This window comes from Ictalurus punctatus, chromosome 4 (assembly GCF_001660625.3).
Source record: "Ictalurus punctatus breed USDA103 chromosome 4, Coco_2.0, whole genome shotgun sequence".
Lineage (NCBI taxonomy): Eukaryota > Metazoa > Chordata > Actinopteri > Siluriformes > Ictaluridae > Ictalurus > Ictalurus punctatus.
The window spans coordinates 21,090,773-21,101,582 of NC_071284.1; the positions used below are offsets into that span (position 1 = coordinate 21,090,773).

At 42.9% G+C, this 10,810-nt stretch overlaps 1 protein-coding gene across 11 annotated transcripts in view; it reads left to right on the forward strand.

Moving 5' to 3' along the window:
• The window catches only part of bcl9l (bcl9 like), a 96,139-nt gene that overhangs the window by 82,951 nt on the left and 2,378 nt on the right, over positions 1–10,810 (forward strand). For 8 of the 11 annotated variants that reach the window (XM_017465272.3, XM_017465277.3, XM_017465273.3 and 5 more), the window contains 5 exons: positions 845–970; positions 6,219–6,381; positions 6,595–6,679; positions 7,644–10,047; positions 10,246–10,488. In XM_017465272.3, coding sequence (XP_017320761.1) covers positions 845–970; positions 6,219–6,381; positions 6,595–6,679; positions 7,644–10,047; positions 10,246–10,488 — 3,021 coding nt within the window. The remainder of the gene's footprint in view (positions 1–844; positions 971–6,218; positions 6,382–6,594; positions 6,680–7,643; positions 10,048–10,245; positions 10,489–10,810) is intronic. The other 3 variants (XM_017465281.3, XM_053678042.1, XM_017465280.3) reach the window with 2 other exon arrangements.

Consider the following 10,810-nt stretch of genomic DNA (forward strand, 5'->3'; position numbering starts at 1 on the left):
GTTAAAAAACAAACAGAGACTCGTTCAAATTAAATGCAAGTCAGTGTGCCACTTCAAAAAACTCTACCCCCACACCTGGACGGGGCCAGTGATTTAAAGCCTGTTTGTGTGAGTGTGTTGTGTGACGGGGGGGAGCTGACTCATTTGCAGAAAAGGTCAGCTCTTTATCTCTGCCAACACTGTGTGCACAGGCTAATGACACCACATGCAACTTTCGCACCCCTTGCATACACACATTTTCTTGGTCTGTCTCTCATAGGTTGTGAGATAATGAGAGAGTTTTTCATCTTACTATCTTACAATGCCAGTGCATAAGGAGATATTTTGAGACCAGAAAAGAAAGACTAGTCTAATTTTTAATATATGTAATCTATATTATAACATCTAGTGATTAATGTAATATCCACCATTACTAAAGAGTAATGGGAAATTTGTCTTTACTCTATGTATTTTATTTTATTAGTGCTATAGACTTCACAATTCTATGCAAAAAATCAGCAGCAGTATCTCTGAATATATGAATATTTGAATCTTATTTAAATAAGAGAGCATGACTGGCACATAGTGTTTGGGGAAAAGCCCAAATGGAAAGTGGGATTGGTTACTCCCTCTTAAGGACAGGGCTTGTGTTATAAATAAACAGTTGTGGTCAGGTACTGTGGACAGATTTATTTTCTAAACACTGATCTAAATACAGTGGGCTGTAAGTAAAATGTTAGGACTCTTTCACTGGGCTTACTCTAATACAGTATAAACACACTACTCGTATAGTTTTTAATAAAACTACTCTTCAAGTGAACATTTAATTAAGAATTTAGTACTGTGTCTTGTTGGTGTTATCCAGTAGATGGCACAATACGCAGAAAGCGCCGGTGTGTGCTGGAGAAGAAGCAGCCTTATAGTGGAGATGAGTGGTGCTCAGGTGCTGAGACTGAGGAAGAGGAGGAGAAACCCTCCACCACTGCACACAGTAAGTTGAGTACCATAGTATTACTACAAATTACACACATGAGCACACAACAAACTCAGTCCATCTGCAGACACATTCAGTGACCTAATACTGTTTTGTGATTAGCCATATGAGTTTCTTAATGAAGACCTGTTACAAATATATGGGCAGACAAGTACAGTAGTTTCCAGAAGCCAATGCATTCTCCATCTAGCCTGAAGCACTGCAGTTCACTGGTAACAGTTTTAATACTTAATTATAATTAAAGTATGACAATGGTCATACTGTGTGGGTAAATCAGTGACCACATTTTCATAATTTCACAGGATTATGTTGAATACCTATGCCTAAAACCTAATACAAATTATTTATTATATACCTCTCCCATTCCCAGATTTAATGCACCCAAATTATTTTATTTCCTTGACTCCCTATAATACTTTGAATCTGCAAGGATTTCCATGTATTCTGTATGACTGAGAGTTTACTGTGATGTGGGTTAGTTTTAAAATGCACTTGAGGTAAAATATGATTTAGTATTCACTATTTCCCACTATCATAGCTAATATGTCATGGGAGGAATGGGCCAATAAAGCTAGCTGCTATTTTACAGACTCATCAAAATTGCCTTTTTTTTTGCCTTCTACCATTCCAGAGGCCATAGAGGACAAATGTAAGCCAACAGGACTCATATGAAATACTATATGAATGGCATTCTGGTTCTATGAAGAGGAGTTTTAAAAGACAGAATGATTAAAAAAAAAAAAACGATGTCCTTGATAAGAAATCTAGAAATCATAAATCAAGGTGACTTTCTATAAAATAAATTTCTCTCAGATTCAGAGCTAAAGTTCCCAGCGTGTAGTGCCATCCATGGACATGGCAGACGAAGACTACACTTCCCAGACATGCCCGCGCTCGAGTTCACCGGAGTTCTGATTACGAACACCTGCGCTACATCAGAAGTTATAAAAAATTTCCTTTTCTTGAAGATGGTGACAGATTCTGTGGTCTGGATTGAGGTTAGTTTGAGGGACTACTGAGGCACAGTTAGTTAGGTTCTTGAAAGGGACCTTGAGCCACGCTGAGTAGGCACTACTAATCGTCGGTCGTTGATTGATCACAGATTGCATGAGGGAACGTAAGCCTTCAGGGGAGTGTTGAGGTAGGAGGGTGCTGTTCCAGACAAGGTCTTGTACGTGAGCATCAAGGCCTTGAATTTGACACGGAAGCCAGTGGAGGGAGATGAAGAGGGGTGTGACATGGGTTCTCTTGGGCTGGTTGAATACGAGGCGTGCTGCTCCATTCTGAATCATCTAAAGGGGTTTGATGGAGCTGGCTGGGAGGCCCGAGAGTAGTGAGCTGCAGTAGTCCAGTTTTGAGATGATAAGAGCCTGGACTAGTAGCTGTGTGGCGTGTTCCGTGAGGTAGGGTCTGATTTAGTTGATATTGTACAGGATGAACCTACAGGACTATGCAGTTGTTGAGATGTGGTCTGTAAAGGTCAAGCTTTCATCAAGAATCACCCCCAAGGTTCCTGGCCGTCCTGGTTGACTTGAGTGTGGTTGAGCCGAGCTGTACTGTGAGGTTGTGATTGACTGAGGGACAGGCTGGGATGACGAGAAGCTCAGATTCTGCAAGGTTGAGCTTAAGGTGGTGTCCCCTCATCCAGACGGAGATGTCCGACAGTCAGGCAGAAATTCATGCAGAGACAGATGGATAGTCAGGCGGGAAGGACAAATAGAGCTGAGTGTCATTGGCATAATAATGGTATGAGAAGCCATGAGACTCAATCACCTTCCCCAGAGATGTAGTGTAGATTGAAAAGAGCAATGGACCCAAAACTGACCCCTGAGGAACGCCAGTTGTGAGTTGCTGAGTTTCAGAAATATCTCCCCTCCAAAATACCTTGAAGGATCTGTCTGAGAGATAGGATTCCACCCAGCGCAGAGCTGTTCCAGTGATGCCTAGGCTGGAGAGAGTTGAAAGGAGGATCTGATGATTCACAGTGTAGAAAGCAGCAGAGAGGTCGAGTAGGATGAGGACACATGATCTAGAGGTTGCTCTTGCTAGTCATAAGGCTTCAGTGATGGAAAGCAGAGCAGTCTCCGTGGAGTTATTGCGCTTGAAGCCAGGCTGCTTGGTGTCCAGGAGGTTGTTCTGTGTGAGAAAAATGGAGAGTTGATTGAAAACAGCTCTTTCAAGGATTTTGGAAAGAAAAGGGAGGAGGGAAACAGGTCTGTAGTTGTCAACCGCAGAAGGGTTAAGTGACGTTTTTTAAGCAGTGGGGTAACCCGTGCCTGCTTAAATGTGGTAGGGTATGTGCCAGTAGAGAGGGTTGTGTTAAAGATGTGTGTGAGTGCAGGTAATAGTGTGGGAGAGATGGGGTGAAGAAGGTGAGAAGGGATAGGGACAAGAGGACAGGTTGTGGGATGGCTAGAGAGGAGGAGTTTTGAGACATCAGTCTCTGAGAGAGGAGAGAATTAGCACAGTTGAGAGTTACATGTAGGAGGAGCCTGTCTATGAGTGTCTGGGGTTGAGAACTGGTTCCTGATTGATGTAACCTTGTTGCTAAAGAAAGTGGCAAAGTCGTTTGCAGTGAGAGAGGTAGGAGAAGGGGGAGCAGGGGGACAGTGAAGACAGGAAAAGGTTTTGAAGAGAGTACGGGTGTTGGGAGAGCTGCCAATATTCTTTTTCTAGTATATGGCTTTAGCAGTGGAGATGCTATGGGGGAAAAGAGGAGAGAAGTGTTTGGTAACTGGTTAGGTCAGTCAGATTGTTAGATTTCCATTTCCTTTCAGATGCTCTTAGTTTGGCCCGGTTGATTCGCAGAGCTTCTGAGAGCCAAGGGCTAGAGGGTGATGTGCGAGCAGGTCTGGAGGTTAGGGAGCAGATGCTGTCAAGACAAGATGTTAGAGTGGAACATAGCATGTCAGTTGCGGTGTTTACGTCCAGTGAGGAGAGGTGGCTATCGGAGAGAAGTAAAGTTGTGACAACAGAGGAGAAATGTGAGGGGGGAAGTGAGTGAATATTGTGACAAAAGGAGATAGAAGGTGAAGACAGTGAAGGGGGTGAGGGGAGAGAAATAGAAAACTGGATAAAGAAATGGTCAGAGGTATGGAGAGGAGTAATAAGAAGATCGTGTGTAGTTCAGTTATGTGTGAGGATGAGGTCGAGCTGTTTGCCGGCTTTGTGAGTTGCTGGTGTGGCAAACTGCTTGAGGTCAAATGTGGGAAGGAGAGCAAGAAAGTCAACTGCATGTGGCTTGTCTAGATGAATGTTGAAGTCACCAAGGACCACAAGAAGAGTTCCATCATCCGGGATGGTGGACAGTAGCATGTCAAATTCATCATTGAACTTCCCCAGTTGACCTGGAGGATGGTAAACAGCAAGAAAGTGCATTTTGGCAGGGTCAGTGACTGCAACAACATGAAATTCAAAGGAAGTGTAGGAGCAAGAGGGAGAAAGACAAGTAAATTTCCATGTTTTGGAGAGAAGCAAACCTGTACCACCCCCTCATCTGTTGGAACGCAAGGTATGGGAGAAGTTGAAGTTGGAGGTTAGGGCAGCGGGTGTGGCAGTGTTCACAGTATGGATCCAGGTTTCAGTCAGAGCCAGCACACTGAGGTTGGAGTGGGTTGCAAAGGTAGGAATGACATCTGCCTTGTTGACAGCAGATTGGCCGTTCCAAAGTCTGATAGACAATGAGAGGGAATCTGCAGAGACCACATTCAGAGAGCGTAGGTTGTCCAAGTTTTCTGGGAGTGTGCCGTGGTCCGTGCCTGTGGCAAATAACAGGGATAAACTGATGACCCATGTTAGTGTGTAAACAGGTAACCAGCGAGGGGAATAAAGGGAGAAAAAAGTATACTTAGCAGCACGAGTGGTGTCTTGTCGGTGCCCTTGCTCAATAGACTCACGCAGGTAGACTTGTAGGTCTTTACACGAACTCGGTCTTCACACGACAATGGCTAACGCTTCCGCCTCAGCGTTTTCTTAGTTATTAAGTACTGTGGTGGGGCGCTTCACATGCTCACATCGCTGAGCATGCCTCTTTAATTAGCAAAACAAAGTGTAGTCGCATGAACGAGCGACTCTTGACCGAAACTGAATATGAATACCGGAATTAGCTTTAATCTAGCAACGTGTAAGCAGCTTGTAGCAACAAGGAAGCGCAGTTACAGCTTCTATCTGACAATTGGTGCTAAAACTAGTTTCAACTAAAAAAATCCAGAAAGAAACACTTACCAGTTACTGTTCGCTTGGGTGAATAATCGCTTTTGCTCTGCTGATAATACATATCTGCTATATTATCAGCAGATATGTATCTGCTGCTAAAAACATTTGCTGACTGTTCTGTTTGTTGATTTCAAATGTTGATTTCTATTTGTTGATGGTCTATTTGAAATCAGCAGTCACACACACACACACACACACATATAAAGTAAGTATTATAATGCTAGCTTTTAAAGTTAACAAGAATTTTTCTAAATAAACTTTATTTTTCAAAATTCTACCTCATCTTTCCAAGCAAACACATCTTGGCAGAGCAGTTCAGTTCATGTTTGATATGTGCTGAACTACCAGCTTGCAAAAATATTTTTTAAAATCAATCTATTCTATCAAAACAGTAGAATTTTTTTTTCCTATCAAAGCACAATCACCCAATACACATTAACAGATGGTGGCAGATATGCTTTATTTTATGTCAATCTGTGAAGTAATAAACATTCTTTGTGTTGTAATGACACTGTTCTCCAAAGGATATAACCTATAAGCACCTGTAAATGTATACATATAAATGTAAATATGTGTAACTGACCCTGACTTGGGTATTCTCCAATCCAAGTGTATCCTCTGTGGCCTTTCATGGCTTCTTTTCATATGGCAATCTATTTTGCATTTCATTATGTCATATCATGGCACAAAATGCAGGTAAACAAGTATTGGTCACATGACCAACAACACACTTATGTGATATTATGTTATTTATTATCATCTAGTGGCTGAGTTCCAACTTTTTCAAAAAATGTTCAAAAAAAAAAAAAGTTCCCTAATGAAATGCTGTAACTGTGGGTTTACTATCTACAAGGACTACAATCATTAAAATGTTACAACAGGTTTTTTTTTTTCAAGTAATCTGTTTAACCCTCCAACTCCAGCATTTTGTTTTACCTTATTTGCCCAACTCAAGGTTTTCTAGTTATGTGGTGATGAGTCTCCTCTTCCCCCCAACATCACCAGTTTTCTCCTTTTTCCCAATTTTCAGAGGAACATGTGATGTCATGTCCTGGCCAGTCTCTCTCAGGCGCAGTTGAGTCAGTAAGTGGGCCTGGTTTAGGATGTGGCCTTGGTCCAGGTCTACGTTCTGACCAGCCATCTCACATCTCCCAGCAATTAGTGTATGTCTTCACCACTAGCCTAGCCAACAGGTGAGAATAATATTAACAGAGAACCATGTTAAATATTTTTGTCATTGCTGTGAGTGTGATTTTGATATAAATATGACACACTTATATGATTAGGTAAATAGCATCCTCCTATTCATTTGGACCATTGTAAATAATCTGGTTAAGCACTGATATGTGTATGTTTTTAGCTCAAGCACTGAATTGCATACGTGTTCATGTATGTGTATCCCACAGTGCTGCAGACGCAGTGATGCATGGCCATACAGATTCCATCCTTCTGTTTCACCAGCAAAACATTCCTCGTACCAAATTGGACCAGGTTTGTATACAGACTATTAAAGCTGTAGATTAGGATGTGAATACCCTTACATAATTTACAACTAGTTATAATAATGTTCTAGAGTATGTGTTTACATGTTCTAGAGTATGTGTTTTGTTATGTTCCACATTTGAATAAATGTATGTGGCTTTTTTTGTGCTCCTAAAAGAGGAAGTAAAGAGAACATATGAATGTTCATGTGATTAGTGCTTATGCAGGTGTTAATAAGTTTTGGTTGCCACATTTTTTAAAAATATCTATTTAAGTCATTGTGCTCTGTTCCACTTCTGTATGCAATATTTGAGTAAGAATAATGTACTTGATTGTAAGTGGAAAGTTTGAAAATGTCTGTGCCACTTATATTTAGCTGCACATAAGACGAAACATGATGTTTCTTTTATGTCTTGCTGTCTGTTGGTACAATAAAAATAAAAATGTAATTCAATTCTTAAGACATTTGCAGTTCTCAATGCTATGGTGGCCCATAAGTATAAAACATATGAACAAAAAAAACATCCTCAAGCTTTCAATTTTTCATGGTTCCCAGACTGATAGGCAGGCAGTGTTGTTGTTTTTACCATATTTGCTGTTGTGTTTCTGTTTTTTCTGTCATGTTTCCAAAATTGCTGCCGGGTTTTTTGTTTGTTTATTTGTTTGTTTTTGGCTGTTGTGCTATTGGTTTTGCTGTCATCTTTTTGAACGTACCATTGTGTTTTTGTTGCGTTTTCTGATTTGCTATTGTGTGTGTGTGTGTTTTTTTTTATTTTTATTTATTTATTTTTTTTATGTGTTTTGCACTTACAGCTACCGTAATAAGCTTTTTGGATTTATTTCAGAATCTATGTTCTGAATTGGACAGAAATATCCCATTAACATCGCTTTGCTTTTTCTTTTCTCTTTGAATATCTTTATTTATTTCCTTTCCTCTCTCTCCTTTTTCTCTTTCTGTTTCTATTTTGCTCAGCAGTGCACTGGTATTGGAAAGCTCCCCAGCCTATCAGAGCAGCTCAGCTCTAGCAGCACCCCTCCCATGAGCACCCCCAAATCTCAAAGTGGTACACCTCGTCCAGCTTCTGTTGGTGGAGTTATTGGGGGTCATCTCACAGGTGGCAATACTCCTTCCACAGTTCAGCCAGACAGCGAGGTAACCCATGTCCATCTGGGGAACACACCCAGTCACAATAACTGTGCAGCATCTCATCCATTAGGACCTGGAGGCTCAGGGCCCCAGCGAGTGGGGGCCCCGGGTTGTGGAGTAGATGGGTCAGGCATTATAAATCACCCTGGTACAAGTGTCTCTCCCAGTGCCAATCCATCAGTGTTGTCTGTGCACCTTCAGGGTGAGTCCAGCCAGCAGGGAGGACAAGGGAGTATCGAAGGACTGTCTAAAGAGCAACTAGAGCATCGTGAGCGTTCTTTGCAGACACTTAGGGACATTGAGAAGCTGCTTCTGCGCAGTGGGGCTGGTGCTGGCCATGGAGACCCAGGAGGCTCAAATAGCAATCCCAACAATGGGTCAATTAGCAACAACAATACTGATGGATACCAAGGGCTTGAGGATGAAGAAAATAATAGTGGGAGGGCTGGCAGCAGCTGTCTTTCTGAGGGTGTTCCCCCTATCCGTGGAATAAAAAAGCACGAGACTCTACAATCTATAATTTCACAAACACAGAACCTCAGTGGGCCTTGTTTGGATGACACTTCGATAGTAAGGCACCATACCTTGCTCCCTCATCACCACCTGTCATCACCTTCAGGACTAGACATGGGGCCTGTACTAGGTCCTGAAGGACTAACACCAGAACAAATAGCTTGGAGGAAGCTGCAGGAGGAATACTATCAGGAGAAGAGGCGGCAACAAGAGATGAATCCTCACACACACACCCAGCATTTCCGCATGATGTCTGAGATGGGAATGCCAGGGGGGCCACACCTCATGATGAGAGGTCCCCCACCTCCATATCATAGCAAACCTGGAGACCAGCAGTGGGGACCAGGGCCTATAATTGGAGGAGGGATGGGAGGAAATTTAAGGATGATGGACATGCATCAGGAGGGGCCCCGAGGGCCCAGGTTTCCTGGACAGATGCAGCGAGGACCCCCAGGTGGTGGTGGATACCCAGGAAGCCCAGGTGGAGTTTTATCCATGGAAGGGATAGGGTCTCAAAGATCTCCCAGGCCAGGAATGGGTTGGCTGGATGACATGGCACCGAATATGGCTGGAGTAGGTTCATTTCATGGGTGCTATGCTTCAGGAGGACCTGGTGGACCCTCTCAGCAAATGCACAGTGGTATGGACCGTCCCTTAACACGGGAGGAGATGTTTCACATTATGGAGAAACGTCAGCTACAAGGTCTCCGCAGGTTAGATCTGGAGCAGTTATCAAGGCTGCAGCAACAGGGTGGACTTGGAGGCCCCAGAATGATGGACAACCCCAGTGGACCAGGCTTTCCTAATCCTGGCATGGGAGGAGGTCCTCCTTCACGCAGTGATCCAATGGAATTCCCCAATTCTCGCACTATGATTGGCTCTCCCATTGGTGGTGGGGGTGGCACTTTAATGAGAGATATGGTTGACTCTCCATTAGGGGGAAACCTAAATATAAACATGAACATGAACTTGAACCTGCATCAGCAGCAACATATATTAGCCCAGAAATTAAGAGAAGGGCCTGGGTCAGAGATGGCAAGCCTTGAGGACAACACCCGTATTAGGGCTGCACCAAATGGCCGGGTTGATGCTAACAAAGTAATGGTCCATGGACCAGATGTAACTCTTCAGTTCCCCAATCAGGGCCCTTTTCCAGGTGGACAAGGAGATGGGCCCTACCTCCATCAATCAGGTCCTGAGATGTTTAGATCCGATCAGCAGGGTACTCCTCAAATTGGTGAAAACTCAAGGCTTAGCCATATGCCTATGAACACTGGTCATAAAGCAGACCATGGGCCATGTCATCCATCTGACCTTCCCATTAATGTCAACTCAATTGGTTCCCCAGTCATGCCCCCACCTCACCAGCTGAAGTCACCTCCCCTTAGCCAAGAACCTTCTCCCCTCATGACCTCTCCCTCTGCTACAGGCCTGAAATCCCCCAACCAGCTAGCATCCACTGGTCCACCACACCCTCCTCTTTCTTCAGTGTCTGGAGCAGGAACACCTTCTGCCACCTCCATGAAGTCCCCTCAAATAATGGGATCATCCCTTGGACTCCGGTCACCATCTGGTTCCCCTGGACATCACAAATCTCCAGCCATGCCTGTTGCATCTCCAAGGTGGACTGCCTCACCCAAGACTTCCCTGGCCAGCCCTGGAGGGACATCTAATAATAAGGGAATAGGTAATGGAGGGAGCAGTTCAACTGAGACAGGTAATGAATGGTTAATACAATGTTTTATTTTTATTATTATTATTATTATTATTATTATTATTATTATTATTATTATTATTTATATTAATAAGCTATGTAGAGGATTCAAATATAAATATTTTTGTGTTTTAATTGCTGTTAAATTATTTGTGGGTTAAATTATTTGTGGGTTTTTCTCATCCTGTTTTCCTATTCCAGGTATATCCCTTCCTCCCAGGAGTTCGACCTCAACACCCAGCAGTCAAACTCCCAACATGCCATTCACCTCTTCCCCAGACGCACCTCCCTCCCAGAATCCACTGTCACTTATAATGTCTCAGATGTCCAAGTATGCAATGCCCACTTCCATTCCACTCTATCATGATGCCATCAAGACAATAGCCACTTCTGATGATGAGATGCCAACAGATCGATTGCTCCTTCCTGGAGCCAACATTCAAGGTGCAGTCTATTAGCATAACAACCTTTACATTTTTGCAGGTTCAGTTTCTTTTGAAATCCTACAACCATGCCAGTTTTCTGCAGAACTGAAGATGATCGGTAAGACAGTGTCATCTTCTTGGTGGTCAAACAGTCATGCCTTTAGTTAGACTTAAATTGTGATTTCTGCCTGTTATGATGTTAGAGAAAGGAAAAGCTTTCTCCTCCTGATTTCAGTGCCAGGGAAGGTAAACCCTTCTTTATTATTAGGATCAGTCCATCTCAAGTTTTCCAAAAATTGTAAAGTTGGCTGCTTGACCATTTTTAATTTTTAATTTTTTTT